General features: G+C 39.2%; 1 protein-coding gene across 7 annotated transcripts in view; it reads right to left on the reverse strand.

Annotated features, from left to right (window-relative positions):
• The window catches only part of LOC135610214 (protein MICRORCHIDIA 2-like), a 71,393-nt gene that overhangs the window by 22,118 nt on the left and 27,910 nt on the right, over nucleotides 1-21,365 (reverse strand). For all 7 annotated transcript variants that reach the window (XR_010486071.1, XM_065104431.1, XM_065104430.1 and 4 more), the window contains exons 12-14: nucleotides 17,200-17,292; nucleotides 5,557-5,608; nucleotides 5,339-5,450 (exon numbers count right to left, since the gene is read on the reverse strand). Coding sequence is in view for 6 of the 7 variants with exons in the window: in XM_065104431.1 (XP_064960503.1) it covers nucleotides 5,339-5,450; nucleotides 5,557-5,608; nucleotides 17,200-17,292 (257 nt within the window). In the remaining variant the exon portion in view is untranslated. The remainder of the gene's footprint in view (nucleotides 1-5,338; nucleotides 5,451-5,556; nucleotides 5,609-17,199; nucleotides 17,293-21,365) is intronic.

Genomic DNA, 21,365 nt, shown 5'->3' on the forward strand with positions numbered 1-21,365 from the left:
GAAGGAGGGTCATCTCAAAACATGCAAATGTATGCGGCCCCTAAGCTGTATCTCACTGCAACTTGACCATGCCTCATGTTGGTTGCATCATTAAGAGTTTAAGACAATGGCTTCCCAAAGTCGACCTCTCCTTTAGTTAGTTGCATAGTCAAGAAGATTGCTCCACAACTCAATCATGTCTCTGGACAATTATTTCCTCAAGATGACTACTCCATCATAACAACCACTCTCATATAACAGTTGTTTCAAGTTGGTCACGTCATCAAGACCACTCCTCAAGTTGGTCACATCCTTAAAATGATCATATGACCACCTCTTTGAAAAGATGATTATGCCCTAAAAATACCCATGTCATTAAGTCGAGCATAACTACACAACAACCATGTCATATTTTGGATTTGGTCGAAGTTTGATTTGACCAATTTTGCTATTAGTCAATTTGCTATGAGGAGCTTATCGAAGGCAACGACAAGGGGCAAGTTGAGAGCATACATGGTAATGGTTAAAACTTGTGAAAGTAAAAGAGAAAAAAGATATTTTTCCCCCTATCGAGGTTTTGAACATTAGTCTTCACATTAAAATAAAATCCTCTATGACCATATCAAATCTCCAATGTGTTACAGTCTGATTTGACCTAATAAGGCTGAACCCACTAGCTCCTCAATCATCCAATCTAATGTCGTCGAGCATCTACCTCCTCAATCACCCCACCTCTTCACTTGCCTGAAATGCCTAGGATAAAAGAGCATCTGAAACACCCAATGTATACCAAAGCATCCCATTTGATCACGATGCATCCACCCTAACAAAAACAACCAAAAGTTTGACATCACAAGGACATCCCATTGAACCGTGATGCATTTGCCCATGATAAACAAGCATTCAAATCGCTCGACGCATTCCAAGGTATCAAATTTGTGCACGATGAGTTCACCTAAGACAAAAAAAGCATCCGAAGTGCCAAATGCATCCTAGAACTTCCCGTTTTAATGCATCCGCCAAGGATGAAACTACATCTGGAAGTACCCAAAACATCTCATAGCATCTCCATTACATGGGATACACTTGCCTACAACCAAGAAGCTAAACCACTCGAAGCATCGCAAATTATTTCATTAGCAATGATGCATCCGCTTAGAACAAAGTTGAATCAAAAGCGTCCAATGTATCCTAAAGCATCTCCTTTATGTAAAGTACATAAGTGATATGGTTATTATTTAGACTAATTGGGACTCAACTCATGGAATTCAGTCACCGCTAGACGAAGCACCTATCAAGGATTTCCATTTCAAGTACGGGACCCATTTCGGCAATCTATCGAACCGATAATATGGGTCTATACCAATCTACCAACACATGGTACACTAGATGTACTAATGTTTCGACGAGGAATAAAAAGAGGAAGGGGTGGTGGAGGAACAAAGGAAGCAGTGATTTAAAAAGCGTAAGGCGCCAAAATGCGCCAAGGTCCAAAAACGCTCGAGGCGCTCGCCCGAGCGAAGGCACCAAAATATAAAAATATATAATATAATTAATAAATATAATTATTTAAATTTTTAAATAAAAATATGCTATTAAATTAATCTAATAAATACAAATACTATTACTAGTATACAGTTAACAATATACTATCGAAAGAGGAGAAGAGTGAAAGGAAAGAGTCAGAAGACCGAGGGTGTTGATTGAGAAGAGCGGGAGCGACAGTTGCGAACGACGACAGTGGCAGCGGCAGCAGCAGCGATAGCGGGAGCGACAAGCGGCGATAGTGGCATCGGCAGCAGCGAGCAGCGGGAGCAAGAGCGGAAGCGGTGAGCGAAGACAATGGCAACGGTAGCAGCGAGCAGCGACAGCAGCAGTGGGAGCGAGAGCGGAAGTGGCGAGCGGAGACAATGGCAATGATAGCAACGGGAGCGGCGAGCGGCGACAGTGGGAGTGGCAGCGGTAGCAGCGAGTAGCGGCAGCGAGAGCGACGAGCGGCGACAGCAGCAATGGCAGCGAGCAACGGTGGCAGTAGCGTGAACGGCGAGCAGGGTTAGGGTTGGGGAAGTCATGCTGATATCAGTGCTTTAGTTGGTTCAATTGAACCAACTAAAGCACCGGAGACCAAACCAGACCTCAAACGTTGGTTCGATCGCCTGGTTTAACCTAGGCGCTCACCCGAAGCGCCCGGCGCCTGGGCTCGGGCGAGCGCCTAGGCGATGCCTCTTTGAAGCGCGCCACCTGGAAATGAAGCGAGGCGCTTGGGCCTCGCCTCGCCCGAGCGCCTAGGCAAGCGCCCGAGCGCCTTTTTAAATCACTGAGAGGAAGGAGGCAAGAAGAAGGAAGAAGATGAAGTCGTGGTGGAAGAAGAAAGAAGAGAAGCAGCGGCAACGTTAAAGCGACAGTGGCAGTGTTGAAGCAACATCGACAATGTTGAATTGGCAACGACAGCAGCGAAGTGCACCGACAATGGCAAAGCATCATCAGCAACGACGAAGCGGTAGTGGCGGTGGTGAAGACGTAGGGATAGCGACATCGTACGAGAGAAGAGGGCTTGCGAACTTTTTTTTTTTTCTTTTTTTAATAATGAGTTAGACAAGCCCCACCATTTTTTTTATTTTTTGATTTTAATCGAACCGCTTGAAACGAAGGTGGTCCATGTATCGGCCTACAGTATACTGTTAACAATATACACAAGGAGAAGAAGGAAGAGTGTAAGGGGGTGCTGACATAGAAAAGAGGAAGCGGCAACGGCAGTGAGAGCGGGAGTGTAAGGAGGCAGCGGTAGCGGGAGCGGGAGTGTAAGGAGGCAGCGGCAGCGGCAGCGACAGCGACAGCGGCGAGCAGCGGCAGCGGGAGCAAGAGCAGGAGCGGGAGCGGTGAGCGGTGAGCGGTGACAGCGGCAGCGATTGTGAGCAGCGACAGCGGTAAGCAGTGAGAGCGGGAGCGACAGCGACAGCGACAGCGGCAACAAGCAGGGTTAGGGTTGGGCAGCGACAGCTGATATCGGTTTTAGTTGGTTCGATTGAACCAACTAACCAACGGAGACTGAACCAGACCTAAAATCCTGGTTCGGTCGCCTGGTTTAACCTAGGCGCTTGCCCGAAGCGCCCAGCGCCTGGGCTCGGGCGAGCGCCCAGGCGGCGTCGCTTAGAAGTGAAGCGAGGCGCTCGAGCCTTGCCTCGCCTCGCTCGAGCGCCTAGGCGAGCGCCCGAGCGCCTTTTTAAATCACTAACAATAATTAACTTATCAATTCATCAATTGATTTTATCATCAAGATATCACATTTATTAACCTATCCTAACTTTAGAAAGGTTATATAAATTCTCCTCTCTTTAACTTTAATCTAATTTACTGTAGAAACTATCATAAGCTTTATAATTAGCCATGTTAACAATTTCTTGGCACTCTATTAAAGGATTTATATCTTCTAAAATTTTATTTAGCAATTGCATGTTAAATTTCATCACTAAGCTACCAACTTGAGTTCTGCGATACCATTACCTTAAGATTCTTTAAGAAATTTTTGTCACTCCTCGATATTCTACTTGAACTACTTTTCTCACTCCTCAAGACTATTAAGAACTACATTTGTCAAAATCTCACAAACAATTAATTTCCATATACAATCTCACAAACAAAATGTATAGACAAACAAAATTTATAGCCCGGTACCGTACCGTACCGGTATTTCGAGGTTGGCTCGGTAAGGTACAGTACTGGTATACCGAGCGGTACACCCTAGTGTATCAAATAATTTTATATATTTTCTTCATACTGTACCACTGTAGCACTGCTACAGTATAATACTGTAGCACTGTAGCGGTACCGGATGGTCCACGTACCAGTATGCCGTCGGACCGGTACGTACCGCCCATATCGGGTGGTACCATTCGGTACTGCATACCATACTATTTCCAAAATACATTTTGTTTGTCTCTCTTGTTAGTTTACACCATGCAATTATAATATAACCATTTGTTTCGTTTCCTTTTACAATTCTAAAGATATAATTTGAAGCAAGGTTTTGAATACCGGTCTGTATTGAGCTCGGTATGGTACGTACCGGTATATACTGTTGATACGCTAGGGCATACCGATGGTACACCCTAAAACCTTAAAAATAACTTCACCTACCACGCCAGGGCATACCGATCAGTATGCCTCAGTAACGATCGAAATCCAGGGGGGTACCGGTCGGTACGCCTCGATACCGATCAAAATACAGGTACTGCCCAATAGAGAACAGTTCGCACACCGGTATCCTCTCGGATCGGTACGTACCGCCCATACCGGGCGGTACACATCGAAATTGAGAACCCTGATTTGAAGAACATCAATCTAATCAAGTGTAACCATCCACCCTTCAAGGAAGGATTATGAAATCATTAAAACCTCGTAGCAAGAAAAAAAAATCTAAATGAATTATGGTCCACTCTTTATATCTACAATTATGAGATCGAGGTATGACAATCAAGAAGAAAGCTAGTTACATCTTGCATTTAGTAATTAAAATTCAATGCATGCTTACCAAAAGATATGATCATTTAGATTCCCTCCGATGAAATGTTTTTCATTAGCAGGTACTTGAATGATCCCAAGTGTTCCCAAAATTATGATATGATACTAATCATCTTGACATGTTTGAGGAACAATAACTACATATATTGGTAAAGAACTCTTACATCATCTATTTAACTTCTACATCCTTTTCCTTGAATTCCTGATCTATAATAGTGGTTATAATCAGGGTTTGCCGTACCGAGCCGTACCGCCCGGTACGGGCGGTACGTACCGGTCCGACAGGTTTTCGGTACGCGGACCGACTGTTACCGGTCCGAGCACTGTAGCAGTACTGTAGCGCTGTAGCCTAAACCCTAAACCCTAAGCTATAGCAGTTACTGTATCGCTGTAGCAGTTACTGTAGCACTGTAGCACTGCTACAGTACTCGGTACACCTGGGTGTACCGCTCGGTATACCATACCGTACCGGTACCGAGCCCAGGTCGAAATACCGGTACGGTACGGTATTGCGAACCTTGGTTATAATATTTCAATATTTTTCTTTTTATCACATATCAAAATTTATATCTACAATTCTCTTTAAATTAAGTACAACTGTTAATCAAAGAAGAGAATCATAGTGAACTGGGAACTGTTAAGTGTTCATAAAGCAAGACCCAAGATCAAGCAGTGGAATGCCAGCAATTATGACCATGTAAGACAGGAGAAAGTGAGTGATGCCGGGGGCTGCATTTTCACCAAAGGTTTAGCGGGATGACACTTATTTCTTAGCATTCTAAAGAGTGGCTCATGTAAAGGAATAAATCCAAGAATTAATTTTCTAGTAAACATTTACCAGTAATCAAGAACTATTTGCCTAAGTTTTGCTTCCAGTCGAATGAACAATGGTGTCCTTTCAAAGTCCTGTTTGTCATGAGCAGGTTCCATAAAGTTTGCCTCGAAAACTCCTGTAAATTGATTAACATGAAGCATTTATTAAGAAACACCTATTAATATTTTTTTAAAAGAACACTAATTAATATTTGATGAAGCAAATTTCCACAAGATACATACCAATAACACACCTCCCTCGACTCGAACCTTCCTGAACAACTTTCCAAAATGGCTATAAAAGGAAATTAAGAAAATAAAACAATTAGCGATTAGAATTTGTTGTATATATTATTCTTAATCATCAATATTCAGATTCGAAAACTCATACATAAGCAATCAACATAAATATAGGGGAAAAAACAAGAGTACATGTCTGTATAACACATATATATATATACAGTACGAAGAAGCAATGGAACATATATTGATTGACTAGCAGTACGAGTGTGGTAGTGGTAGCAATAGTCAAAGTGAAGTGATATGACTCAATTAAGTAGATCAACAAGGGAGGCCAATAGTATTTGTGCACAAGGATTTAGAAAGGAATTCTGGAATGAGGTTATCAACTAGAGCTTCTCAATTAGGTGGAACAATTAGCATTGGGTAGTCCAACCTGCAGGATTTATCATAGGACTTTGGCAATAAGGTAGCTCTTAATATGGTTGATCAAGATCCTACTACAGCCCACACAGACACCAAAATAAACACATTAGAAAGGCAATTGCACGGTGGCTCAACTTTCATCGAATTTCAATTACAGCCCAAAACCTTTACAACCAAAGCATGATTTTGTCCATCCAAAAGGCAGCTCCCAATGTTCAAGCCCCTTACACCAAGAGAGATACACAACATGTATCTAGGTAAAGAGGTTCAAGAACTTTGAGATTGGATAAAATCTTTCAATACAGTGCAACCATTGTTTGTGACATCCGGTAAAATGAACATCATCAACTTCCATATATATTACAAGAGAAGGATAGTATTCTATAATTGTATTGATGCTCCCGATAAAATCCATGATGCCAACTACAATGAGGGGTTGATGGACACAATGGTTGCAAAGGTCGGACCAAAATTTGTTACAGTAAGTCCTGATAATAGTGGAGCAAACTTTAAGGTTGATCAGTAACTGATAGTCTTGAGTCTTGACAACATTTATTTTGAACAACAAGTACAGATCGCTGCATAGACCTGATGATTTTGATAAGCCAACAGTTAAGATGATAATAAAAAAGGCACAAAGCATCACAAATTACATCAACGGCCATCATTGGGTGTAAGCTTCGATGTAAAATTCATATATGCAGAGCCCCTATGACCCAACATCACACGCTTTGCCACAAACTTCATCGTCTATTAAACAATGGAAGATTAGACTAATGACAGTGTTCACATCCATTGACTAAGGCAACTCCCAATATTCCAGTTCATCTATGGGAAAAAATGGACAAGTATATCCTTTTTTCCATATTCTGGATGCGGTTGTTGAGATATCTGTTGTGATTTGATTTGTTGAGATCTGATCTGCTATAATTTGATTCTCAACATGCTATCTTATTTGATGTGATAGACTAGGATATAATTGTTGATTCATTCCTAATTATATTATTTTATTTGTTTACATCAACAAGTTGTATATTTCCTAGATTAGCACCTAGATCTATTTAGGTAGTTCTTTCTTCTTTTTCCTTTTCTCTAGTTCGACTACATGTACTTCATCTTGTATACAAGCAACAATATAGAAAATAAAATTCTCTTCTTCATGGTATCAGAGCAAAATTAGGTTTTGATTTTTCTTCTCTCTGCCCACAATGGTATATGATAGATTTGTTTCTTTATCTCAGCATTTATTGTCGAAAATCTTCTCTGGTGACTCCTCGTTTCTAGCCATGTCTGAAACTCTAAAGTTTGTTTTCAATATTCCAAAAACTATTCACTCAATATTCCCTTCAATTTGAAGGTCATACCCTCTAGATCTCTATCATTAGACTAAGCGAGAGAAATTTTATTAAGTGGTCTCAATCCATGAAGAGCTCTCTAATGAGTAAAGGAAAGTTCAAATATGTAAATGAGCTAAGAAGGCACTAGCCTCAAACGAAACTTAGGAGATCGATAATGCGATGGTCATGTGTGACTGCTTTATTCCATGTAGCCAAGAATCAGCAAGACGTACCTTCTTCCTATGGCTAGAGATATTTTGGGATGTTGTCAATAAAATCTACTCCAAAGTAGGTTTTAATTCTCTAATTTTCCAAATCAAAAGACAATTTCAAAAGATAAAGCAAGGTACATCAAGCATCGTAGATTATTACAATAATCTGAGGTATATTGGCTAAATTAGACCTATATCAAAATCTGGAGATGGAATCTGCTGTCGACACTGAAAGGCTGAGAAACTTGCTTGAGATTGAGAGGGTATTTCAATTCTTATTGGGGTTAAATTCTGAATTTGATCAAGTATAAGATTGTGTTTTTAATAGAGAACCTTTTCATGATCTTAATGAAGTGTTTACCCTAGTTTGAAGTGCTTAAAGCTGATAGGAATTGCTAAGTATTAAAGAAGCAAATTATGGCAAGCCTATAGTGGAAAACTTTGCCTTGACAGGCTCAAAGATATCTCTCAACGCCAAAGACAACATGAAAGATAGCAGATGGTGTAATTACTGCAACAAACCAAAACACACCAAGGAGACATGCTAGAAACGACATGGTAAATCTCAAAACTGCAAAAACAATAAGTGCAACAATAAGGTAGTTATAGGAATGCTGGTAGCCACAAAGATTCAAGTTGGCGAAAATCAGTGAGGCTTCGAGACACTTTTATAAAGTAAAGAACAGCTAGAACATCTAAATGGACTTCTTAGCTAATCACAAACCACCATAAATCCATCTCCTACATGTTCTCTTGCAAAGCAAGGTAATACTCCTACCCTCCACATTTCCTCTAATCAAGCACTTTGGATAGTTGATACGGGTGCTAGCGATCATATGACTAGTCGTTCTCACATGTTCCTATACTCCATGTCTTGGAAACCTTAAAGTTCATATTGCCGATATATCTTTGTCCAATTGCAAGAAAAGGTTATCTTGTTCTCTCAAAGAATCCAATTTTGAAATTTGTTCTGCATGTTCCTAACCTATCCTATAATCTCTTATCCATAAGCAAAATTATGTGGCAAAATTCTTTCTATCTCCTTGCGTGTTTCAAGATATGTGCTCAAGGAGGATGATTGGCAGTGCTAAAGAGAAGTTGATCAACTCTAATACTTTGAAGGTGATGCTTCCTTGGATAGACAAGCTCAAGCCATAGGCAGTTTTTCTTGCTTTTCTAATAAAGACAAAAAAATATTATGGTACTATAGAGCAAGGTTTTTAATTTCGAATGATACCACCCGGTATGGGCGACCAGCAAACCGATACGTAGACTGCCCACTACCGGGCGATACCGTCGATTAGAGCTGTTTTCGCCCCGTTAACACGTGAAATCAATCGGTGACGGTCAATTTCGACCGTCGCCGCCCGCTACGAGGCAGTATTAACCGAGGGAGAAGGAAGAAGAAGGAGAAAAAGATGGAGAAGAAAAGGGAGAACCTGGAGATCTGGCATCGCTCTCCCTCGACGATCCCGATCCATCGCCGCCCTCCCTTGCCTGGTGTCGGAGATGAGATGTCGCCTCCTCGTCTGAGGCGACGAGGCATCGGCATCGTCAGCGACTTCTCCTCATCCGCACAGGGAGAAGAAGCCTCGATGACGACATCGCCCCTTTATATATACATATATATACATATATATATATCGAGCGGTACCAAACTGATCTCGATACTCCGGTACGATACAAAATTACGAACCTTGCTATAGAGTATAGAACAAGTCATCCTAGTTTCAAGAACTTCAACAAGTTGCTACTTTGCTTTAAGAATAAGAATCTCTCTCAATTTCACAGTGAAATATATTAACTAGTTAAACATCATCATTCCATATTCGCTTCGCAACCATATAAACACTCCCAACCCTTTAGCTTAATCCATAGTGACAATTGGGGGCCTTCAAAAGATAAAACACTACTAGAACTAATGGTTTATTGCCTCCATTGATGATCATGATCATAATAGAGTTTGTAAGGCATATAATGGAGAACTATCTATCTTTACAAAAGATTCTAGAAAAGTTTATTCTAGGCAAAGAAATCAATAAAAAGTCATCAATTAGTTAGCCTAGAAATTTTGAAGAGTTATGTTGAAAATTGAAGAGTCTTCTGTTCTTTCTAGGTGCTAACCTAGAGACTCCTTTAGTATTAAGTGCGCTCATTTACTATTTGGCATGGTTCGCTTTACCGGTTCATATCGGTGTACCGAACAATTGTCGGTACGGTATGTATTGAGTTGTACTGAGCCTTATCGAGCGCACCGACACAAAGTACATGGGGCGTACCAATGTACCACCCGTACCGGTCCCCTATTGGATCAATACATATCACTCATACCGAGAGGTACGCTATGGTGCGACAAACCTTGTTATTTAGGTAACCTAGAAGTCACATTTTGAATTTCTAAAAGGCATACAAATTTCATAGGATATTACTTTCGAGAATCATTGTCTGCATTAATTGTATCAAGGTTCCTAACCCCAATAAATAGTGGGGCTTATCAATGGATCAAACACTTCATATATGAATGAAAAGAATTACATCATCTCTAGTCTCTTACATCTCACACATCACTTTCTTTCTCTTCCCCCCCACCCCCTTCTCTCTACGTTCCGACTCTGTTCTACATCAATTTGGTTTCAGATCTAGGTGAAGAAACCAGTCCTGTACCTCATTGGGCCCCAACTAGCAACTTCTATCAACAGTGGCATCACTCAAATCCTTGCACCTCCAACATCAATCCTTTGCATGTGGAGTTCGACTTTGGAGCGGCTATCCCTACAAAATTGGTGGACCACCTGGCTCTTGGTGCCTAGTAATTTTTGAAAACTTCTTTAATATTTTTGTCAAAAACAACAACCGTATATTTCATTATATCCTAACTTTTATCGCTCCGCCCCCCCCTCCTTCTCTTCTCCTTTTTTTTTATTTATCACCTGCTCTCTCCCCTTGGATTAGAACTACAATACCATTAAGATCTAAAACCTTGAAAGTTGTCCCTAGAAAAAAGTGAGAGAACCACTTGAATCAATGCATTTCTACCTTGTGCATAGCAACAATTAACAACCTCATTATCAAAAGGCAATTTGTCAATAGCATTAGAATCATGACTAAGCAAGGTGAAAACCAAAACATTTTTGATGAATCTCATAACCAATAGAGTGAGGTAGAGATCCATAGGACCAAATTAGAAAATTATGACACAATATTAAACTAGTTATATGACTAGATGACCCAAGTCCTAAGAGATCTCCAAAACCTTAAAAAACGACCCATGAATAAGATTGATGAGTCGATAAAATAACATGTTCATTCTCCACAATCCAAAGCTTCAAATCAAAGAATTTTACCTACTCTCCAAGCCCATATTCAAACAAATCCAAGGTCTACCTAAAGGGCACCTATTCATAATCATGCTCCAACAATTCCTAATGACCAAGCATTTGACCTTAATAATGAATTCCTAGAACCAACTAGAAATCCATAAACCTAAGTAATGAGCCAACGAGTTCGACTTGTTGACAATCTGGATGAAATAGCTAGAAGAGTTAAAGTGGATATGCCAAACTTTGATAGTAGGTTTGACCTAAATATGTTTGTTGACTGATTAGATAGCATGAAAGATTACTTTGAGTGATATAGAAATATTGATATTGAAAGTGTACGATTTGCAAAAATGAAACTGCTAGGATCTGTTAGGAAATATTGGCAACATATCCAATAGAGTCTTTAACACCATCGAGAGCCTCCCATCACTCAATGGGAAGTCATGAAAAGAAAAAATTATGAAAAAATATTTACTAACCTACTTTCGAAGCCAACTGATTGAATAATTGTTAAACCATAAATAGTTTAATTCTAGTGTGACGGAGTATTTAGCCCGATTTGAGGAACTTAAGTGTGGAATAGAAGAAGACTAAATTCACTGTCCGAAGATTTGTTAATGAGTTGAGGTTTAACATCGAACAAGAAGTCTCCCTTAGTTTCCTTGACACTAAAGGGGAAGCTTCTTAACGAGTCCTTGAGATTGAGAAGTACCTCAAACTCTATCCAACATATCGAGCATCTTCTTAATCTCTCGACAATAGAACTAGTTCTCAATCCATCCCAAGCAGTAGCTCTGTGAAGCCAAAAATCCACACTACTAACAACAATCCTAGCCCAGCCATAAATTATCCAACTCGTACAACCACTTATTCTCAAACTAATTCATCTTCAATTCAATGTCATTATTGCTCTCGTACATTGTCTCTAGTTGTTCTCAATGTACCCTTATCTTAAAATAAGAACCAAAGGATCAAATTACAAACTTGCACAATATTAAAGTTCTCTTCAACCTTTCACCCCTAGGTTGATAGTCAAACTGAGGTTGTTAACCGTTCCTTAGGAAATCTTCTTAGATGTTTAGTTGGGGAGAAACCCGAAAACCAGGATTTAACCTTATCCACTACAGAAATTGCATACAATAACTCAATCAATCGCTCCACCAGAAAAAACCCATTTTAAGCTATCCTTGGCTAAACTCATATACTCATTGACCTAGCACCCCTTTCACTTAACTATCGTGGCTCAAAACCAGCCCACTCCTTCACTCAATATATCTATGATTTGCATGCAAAGACTCAATGTAAAATTGCCTTAAGTAATGAACAAACTTGCTGTAAATGCACATCATAGAAGTCAAGAGTTTAAAGTTGTGATTATGTCTTGTTTCGCATTTGCCTTGAGAGATCCCTAGAAATTCATTTAAAAAGTTGCATGATTCGCAGTTGTGATTATGTCTCCTTCACTAACCTAGGGACTCCTTTTCTATTAAGTGCACTCTTGTAGTAAGTGCACCCATTTCCTATTTAAGCATCCTAGAAGTCATATTTTCGATTTCTATAAGACATACTAATTCCCTAGGAGATTACTCTTGAGAATCATTACCTACATTAATTGTATCAAGGCTTTTAAACCCCTACAAATAGTGGGGCTTGTCAATGGATCAAACACTTCATATTTGAATGAAAAGAATTGCATCTTCTCTAGTCTCTTACTCTCCTCTATTATCTCACATTTCTCTTTATTTCTCTTCCCCTCTCTTTCTCTCTACTTCCCTACTCTTCTCTACATCAGTATATTTGTTAAAAGAAAAATCCAAGACTACTATAGTGTTTCAAAACTTCTATAACATGGGCAACACCCAATTCCATGCCCAAATACAAATCCTTAGAACTGATAACAGAGGAGAGTACTTCAAATCCATTCTTAAAAGCTTTCTAATGGAAAAGAGTATTATCCATCAAACATCTTGCATTAATACACCCAAACAAAATGTAATCGCTAAAAGGAAAAACCGTCATTACTTAGAGGTAGCTCAGGCCATTATGTTTACTATAGGAGTTCCTAAACATTTTTAAGGAGAGGCTATCCTAACTGCATCTTATTTAATCAATAAGATCCTAACCCAAGTATATAATTTTCAAAAACCCCTAAACATCCTCCTACAAACCTATCCACAAATCCGAATCTTTAGTATTTGCCTCCAAATGTGTTTGATTGTGTAGCATTTGTTCATATACGGTCATAACTGCACCAAATTTGATCCGTGAGCAAAAAAATATGTTTTTCTAAGCTTCTCACCAATTCAAAAGGGATAGAATTGCTTTGATCTCTTACAAAACAGATTTATATAAGTATGGACGTCACCTTTTTTTTAAATCAACCTTATTTCTCCAAAACTTTATTTAAGGGATAGAATCATACAGAAGAGAAGTTTTGGAAAACTATTATAACCCTACCTATGAATTCTTCTGAATTCATTCCTATCACAGGTACATCTCAGAAATCACCTTTCGAATCCATTCCTATCACAGTTCTACCTTCTCAGCCACAACATATCCCTAGTACCACTAATCCAATGTTGCAACCTTAATCTATTACGCTAGAACATAAAACATATGATGTAACGAGAGACTTAGTGACTGATAAACAGCAATCAGAACTATGTGTCTATACAATAAGGCAAAATCAACAAGGTTTGGGGCAACAACCACACTATGTTTACTAAGAGTCAGCTCTAAGTGCAACTGCTCATGAAACTTTGAAGTACTCCAGACCATTCTTTACACGTAGAATGAGGTCATGTACTGCTCATCCTATTTTCAATTTTGTGTGATATCACAAATTCTCTTCTTCTTTCAAATCCTTTGTTTTTAACTTGTCAAACCCAGATATTCCTATGTCTATACAGGAAGCCCTAGCTGTACCTGAATGGATAAAGGTTATGTATGAGGAGATGAGGGCATGGAGAAGAATGAGACTAGAAAACTTGTAAATTTTCCTAAAGGAAAGAGACCTGCTGGTTATAAATGGGTGTTCATTGTGAAATATAAAGCTGACGAGTCAATTGAGACTTATAAAGCAAGGCTAGTGGCTAAGGAACACACTCAAACACTTTAAATATATTATCAAGAGACTTTTGCACCTGTGGCAAAGATGAATAGCGTCCGAGCCTTGTTGTCTCTTGTAGCAATTTTTGACTGGCCTCAACAGTAGTCAGATGTGAAAAATGTCTTCCTTAATGGCAAACTAAAAGAGGAAGTCTACATGAATCTACCTCCAGGTTTTGAAAGAACATTACGGTATGATAAAGTCTGCAAGCTAAAGAGATCACTCTATGGACTAAAACAATCTCCTAGAGCATGGTTCGACAGATTTACTAAGGCTATAAAGAGTTATGGATATTTACAAAGCTAGGCTGATCACACCATGTTTTATAAGCATGCTGCCAGTGGAAAGGACTCAATACTCATTGTGTATGTGGATAACATTATATTGACAGGTGACGATCTTGTTAAACAAGAGAAACTAAAAACCTTCTTGGTCAAGGAGTTTGAAATCAAAAATCTTGGATCATTAGCATACTTCTTGGGTATGGAGGTAGCTATAACCAAGGAGGGGAACTAGTATGTTGGGTTGTAAACCATCTGAAACACTTATTGAGTAGTGAGGTGGATAAGGGACAGTATCAAAGTCTGGTTGGAAAATTAATTTATTTGTCACATACTAGACCCCACATTGCCTTCGATGTTAGTGTTGTAAGTCAGTTTATGCACTCACCTAATGAAGAAAGAACATATGGGGGCAATCTTTACAATTCTCTAATATCTCAAACGAACTTCAGACAAAGGTTGATGTTTAAGAAGAGGAACAATGTATATGTTAAAGCATATACAGATGTTGACTGGGCCGACAGTATAGATAATAGAAGATCTACATCTAGATATTGTACCTTCATAGGGGGAATTTGGTGACTTGGGGTAGTAAAAGAACAGAAGCTGAATTTCGAGTTGACTTGGTGTAGTGGCTAGAAGTAGTGCGAAGCTGAATTTTGAGCTATTGCACAAGGAATATGTGAACTCCTTTAGGTAAAAAGACTTCTAAGTGAGTTAAGAGTTTCTTGAAATCAGCCAATAAAGTTATATTCAGATAACAAGGCATTAATGAGTATCTCTCGCCACTCAGTGCATCATGATAGAACAAAGCACATTGAGGTTGATCGGCATTTTATTAAAAAAGAAGTTGGATGACGGACTATTACGGACTCCATTTATCCCTACCAAGCAACAAGTTACAAATATTTTCACAAAGGGCGTTCAAAACCAGCAGTTTGATCACTTGACTAGCAAGCTGGGGATGTTGATTATCTTTGAGCCAGCTTGAGGGGGAGTGTTGAGATATGTCAAGATTTGTTATGTTTTGATTTATTGAGATCTGATTTGCTATTATTTGATTCTCGACATGCTACCTTATTTGATGTTATAGACTAGGATATGATTGTTGATTCATTCCTAATTATATTATCTTATTTGTCTACATACACTAGATAACTGAATAGATCTATTTAGGAAGTTCTTTCTGTTTTTACTTTTCTCTGGTTTGACTATATGATTAATTTTCCAATAACATTGATATGATTAATTTTCCTCTTGCATACAATAGTTAATGCATCTGCATAAAAAAATTCACCAATCCAAGCAAGGCAGAATACGTGGCTATGAATATGCATATCTTGAAACCAACAGCATAATAAAACTCCAAAGAAAAGTCTTGTTATAGTTTCCTTTTGGTTTAAATAAAGAAAAAAAATAGAGTACCAACTCTAAAAAACAAGCAAAAATCCCAGAGAACTATGTCACAGAAAAGTTCAGATTCTTACCAAGTCCATGACCAATTTAACTGATGTGAAAAATAAATATCATATGCACCAAACACACACACACAAACCTAATTTTAAACAAGATGTCCAATTGTAAAGATGTCATCCAAGACCAACCCAGTTTTGGCAAATTTATCACCGTTTTAATTAGAAACTTGTTTTAATTATTCAAACTCAACCAAAGATTAGCATAATTGACAACCTAATGCAGAAAAATGGAAGGAGAAGGTGAAAAGAAATTTTGAGATGAAGGCAAGAGATGAAGACAATGAGTATGTGAAATAGAGGTATAAAGCTTTGTATGTACTTGCTGCAACCATTGCATTTGTCATCTACCACCATTATGCAATCTTTGTTGTCCACTATTGTGTACAATCAAGAGGAAAGGATATACAAAGATGTTAGTTGTTAACCTCCTAAGAAAGTAGCATGATATTACAGAGTACCAACATATCATGAGTTCAAAAATCTCAATTCCCGTGATCACCATTTTCAGACAAGATTTCTTCCTTTAGTTGTCTATGTTACCTATGCTCATGTACATAGAGATTCCCTGGGGCTAAGCTACAAGCGGATGAGTTTAATATCTTTTGTAAAGACATTTAGTAGTTACTCACTAGTTACTACAATAATATACTTATGATACCTTTTAAGAAATTAATGCATATTTATGTTCATCATAAACTTTTACATTTTTTAATTTTGATTTTAGTCTCAATTTTTTAAAAAAAATAGATATTTTAAAAAATATGAAGGTAAAAGAATCCTTAGTATGTAATAGTTTTCTCTCAATAAACTCTACTTTAATTTTGAAGGTTTTACTTCTTTATAATTTTTAAAATTTTATTTTAGAATTTATTTATTGGATATGTCAATTATTTATTTTAAAATAAAATTTTATTTTGTTTGCTTATCTTGATCACATCATCGTAAGCTATCCTGATAACAGTGCGTCAGTGCTAATCTTGCAAATTATTTAATTAATGTCATGGGTTTACCAAGGCCATAATAACAAAAAAGAGAAAATGTCACTCCAACTGGAGTATTGCCATGGTATGGCACACAGCATTTCTTGTAGTTACTAGCCAACCATGATAAGGAATCACCTAAATCTACCGTGAAATCCCATAAAAATTTTATACCATGCACCACTACAAGTTTGAATATAACTATCTAGTGATACATGTAGGGAAGTCCAAAACACTCTTGGATAACAGAATGAACAAAAATAATAATAAGCCATACCCTAGAATAGTAAACAAGATCCTTGATTGTATGATAAAATAATCAAACCATAACAAGACTGTCTTTATAATAAGCATTAAAGCCAAAAAATTCTGAGAACAGTAGCCTCTTTTGCAAACCCAATTGTAAAAAGTTTCATGATACTCTTCAATAACAGCATGAACAAAAATAAAAAAACTGTAACAAAAACAGTAAACAAGAACTTAGTTATATGACAAAATAACCACACCATAATAAGACGGTTTTTATGATAGACATTAAAGCCAAAAATTCCCAGAACAGGAGCCTCTTTTGCAAAGCCAATTGTCACCCGCACCGACACCTATATTGTGAAAAGTGGTAATGTATCAAACCAAATAAAATGAGAGAATGAAAAGAAAAATATAATGAAATAGAGAAATTTTCTTTAAGTAACAAAACATCGACAAGTATAACTAAACATACTCACCTAAGACAATGTATGGACAACAAAGTGAAAGAAAGAGTCCTTTGTCAGGTAATCATATATTACTCTGTGGTTAATGATAGGTTAAAGTTAAACATTGTTAATGTGTACTACAGCCAGTTTCTATCTTGTAAGTTATTAAATATTATACTCAAGCAAAAACATAGTACCCTTTTTAAAAGCTAGAACATACACCAATTACCATTGTGTCGACCACTCTTATCAGAACTCAGAAGTCTACTTTAAATACCAAGTAACTTTCGAGACTTTTAGCAGAGATACAAAAACTCTCTTTACATGCATTGATTACTGAATAAGCAAGGTTGAAGATCATAATAAATTGTTATGAAGCCATGCACATTCATATTAAGACACATAATTTCCTAGATGTCTCTATCAAGGTTCGCAATACCGTACCATACCGGTATTTCGACCCGGGCTCGGTACCGGTACGGTACGGTATACCGAGCGATACACCTGGGTGTACCGATTACTGTAGCACTGCTACAATGTTATAGTAAACTGCTACAGTGATACAGTACCTCGGAACGGTTACAGTCGGTCCGCGTACCGAAAACCTGTCGGACCGGTACATACCGCCCGTACCGGGCGGTAAGGCTCGGTACGGCAAACCCTGGTCTCTATGACAATACCCAGGGTGCACTGCCCAGTTGGCTATATGAAGGGCATGGTTTTAAACATGCCAGCCATGTGCTCAGAACAAGGCACAGAAATCCTTGTTTGCCATCATGGCGCATAATCACACAGTGTGTGAAATTGAAACTTTTACCAACAGTCTTGATTTCTGCAACTCATTTGCTTTATTTTTTATGATTATTCCATCTAACATTCTTCAGTATGTTCCATTTACCTGAACATTTGGGTCTATATAATGCTTCTGGCTTCAACCTTCACAGGCACTAATGTCAAGTTTTCAACCATGTACAATTGAGGCCCAATTGAGATGTAAAATGGAACTGCTGCATTTGTCACGAGGCATGAATAACATTTTCAACTATCTATGCTGAGGGCCTTCCAGCTGACAACTGGAGTTATTGCATTCCTGTCATGATACATCTTCCAAAGTAGGCTTCAATTGTGCTAAAAATGCATTTTTTATCCATTCTACACTTAACCAACAAATAAGCACAATGTCTATCACCACTGTATGTAGTTGTCAATCCATCAGCATGTTCCATATAATAATGAACCTAAATTCTTCTTTGAAATATGGTTTAATGTGGAATAATACATTATCACAGAAGGTTGCATGATGTTCTCCCACAAAGTCACAAACAATGAAATAGTTCTCTACCACCTTGGACATAATTCTGCATTATGCCTATTATATTCTTAGTCAAGGGTATCACCATTCACATCTGTGCTACTTTTGTTTATTTACATTCACATGTTTTCTGTTCTGCTTTAATCTTTGTCAGCAATCTCCATTATCAGAACTATGGAATCTCAAGAGTCCAATGTCTTAATGGTGAAAAGCTTCCTTCAACTACAGAGGTGCCAAACAAAAACAACATTGCAACTTCAATCAGCTAAGCAGAATGACTGTACATAATTTTCACCACACACTGCCACAACACAGAGGAGAATCAAAATTTTCTCCACTAACTTGCCCATGCAGTATGAACTGGTATTAGTTGCAATGTAACTGGGTCCTCCACAAATCAGCCAAATACATTTCAATGACAGTGTGATACTTATTTCAAACTTCAAAATTTATTCCAAAGTCGCAACTTCATATCAATATTTCATACTCACACCAATTGTACCATACATGACCATTTTGAATGTATTGGGATGAACTATCTATAAAAATTTTGTAACCTGAAGTGCTATGAAACGAAGGATTTGTGGAGAGGTCTAAACTTAAGTAGGTCAAATTAATACAGAGCAAAAGCTGCATAACTATGAGGTTTAGATTGTGCACTTGTCAGAAGACTCAGAACTAGTGTGTGATAAGAGTTCCTACAGCCATAACTTCTTCTTTAAATCTCTCAATTAAAACAAAATGCTATTTGAGTCCAGAACCAATACAGCACCAACCATCTCACTATTAGGATCCTTTTTATTTTCTGAGCTTTGAATAATATTTTATTGAGTTTGTCTAGTTCAATAAGAATCGAATAGGGGCTTATTTGAGATTTATTTATTTATTTATTAGGAGTCCAAGTCCTGATGGACTCAGGGGGGGAATTCTATAAATATGGATGTATCTATTCCTTTTCATCTATTTATGAAATATTATTCCACCTTTTGGAAAACCCTAGGAGGTCGATCCCCTCGAAGTGATCAAGGAGGCCGATCCCCTCGAAGTGATCATCCCTTTTCTTTCTCTACATCTATGATAAAACCCTATGGTCTTATCATTTGGTATCAGAGCAACGATCCTCGAAGTTTTTGCTGCAATTTCTCATATCACTTCGTCGCCACAGCCATCATCATCTCAAAAAAAAAAAAGAGGGGTCGGCAACCCGCTCAAGCGAGAAAGGGCCACCGTCGTTGTTTCCTAACCTCAGCGACTCCTCACTACTCCTAACCCTAGACGTTTCCACGGCAATTCTTCATCCCACCTTCCGCTATAGAGGCCCAAGCCTCAGCCCACCTTCTGCCACAACCGTGCATGCAGCAACTGCACGCAATCGACATCTGCAACCCCCTCCGTCGCCATCTCACACCCCAACTGCTGCAACTGCCATCTCTCTCCTCAATTATTGTCAAGCGATTGGTGCGGAGAAGGAGATTGTTTCTTCCGCTGGAGACGCCACCGCCAGTAGCGCCCAGCATCACCCGCGACCCTCGCTGCCTCCCCTTAGGTCGCGACCGCAGCCGTTCGCAGCAACGCTTTTGCCTCCAACCGCGCACACAGCGATCGTGCACGATCGGCATCTACAACCCCCTCCGTCGCCATCTCATGCCCTAGCCGCCGCAATCGCTATCTTTCTCCTCAGCCTCGGCAGTAGTCTTCCTCCACGCAGCGACAGAAACAAGGCAACTCCCCACGCCGATCACCGTTGTTTCCCAGCTAGCAGACCTCCCTCTCGCTACTCCCAACCGCACCACCACCACCGCCTCTTAGCCTCGACAACAACCTTTCCTCCACGCAGCGACCGAAACAGGGCAGCCTCGATAGCAGCATCCTCGCAACGACTACAGCAAGCCCTCACGCTGCTCTCGATGTCCGCTTCCTCAACAGCCTCACAGCGATCCCTCACGCCCTTAATGCAGCTCCTAGCCACGCCACCATCACTGCCTCTCAGCCTTGGCAGCAGCATCCTCCTCGCATTGACCACAGCGAGCCCCCACGCTGCTCTCGACGTCCGCTTCCTTGGTAGCTTCCCGATCCCTCACGCCCTCAATGCTGCCTCGGGCCAAACTTCACAGCAGTCGCACCGAATAGGGCAGTGTTGATGCCCTAGACTAGACACCAGAAACAAGAGTCAAGGATTACAGATCTACAGTCCTATGTAATGGCTACCGGTAATTCAGTGAAAGCTCAACTAAAAGCCTTGGAAACCAGAATTGAGAACTGGCTACAAGAAACACTTAATGATTTCAAAATGAGCCTACTGGAGAGCTTCAGCAAGCTTTAACAAGATGAAAGTTCAAGTCTTACGTTGAACCAACCTGGAGACACTGAAAAAAGGAACCAAAAATAGGACACAAGCTACCCCAACACGAAGGTGGAATTCTCAAGATGGGAAGATGGAGATCCGACCAGTTGGATCTCTAGGGTAGAAAAATTTTTTTGTTTTCACAAAACTCTAGAAGAATCCAAGGTGGAAATAGTTTCAATCCAACTAGATGGAGATGCAATCCAATGGTATGATTGGTACGAAACCTGTCACGAAGTCCCCTCATGAGAGCAATTCAAGAGAGAACTTCTCATTCGCTTTGGACCATCTGAATACAAGAGTGTTAATGGGCAGCTCGCT

This window comes from Musa acuminata, chromosome BXJ2-4, assembly GCF_036884655.1.
Source record: "Musa acuminata AAA Group cultivar baxijiao chromosome BXJ2-4, Cavendish_Baxijiao_AAA, whole genome shotgun sequence".
In the NCBI taxonomy this organism is placed as follows: Eukaryota; Viridiplantae; Streptophyta; class Magnoliopsida; order Zingiberales; family Musaceae; genus Musa; species Musa acuminata.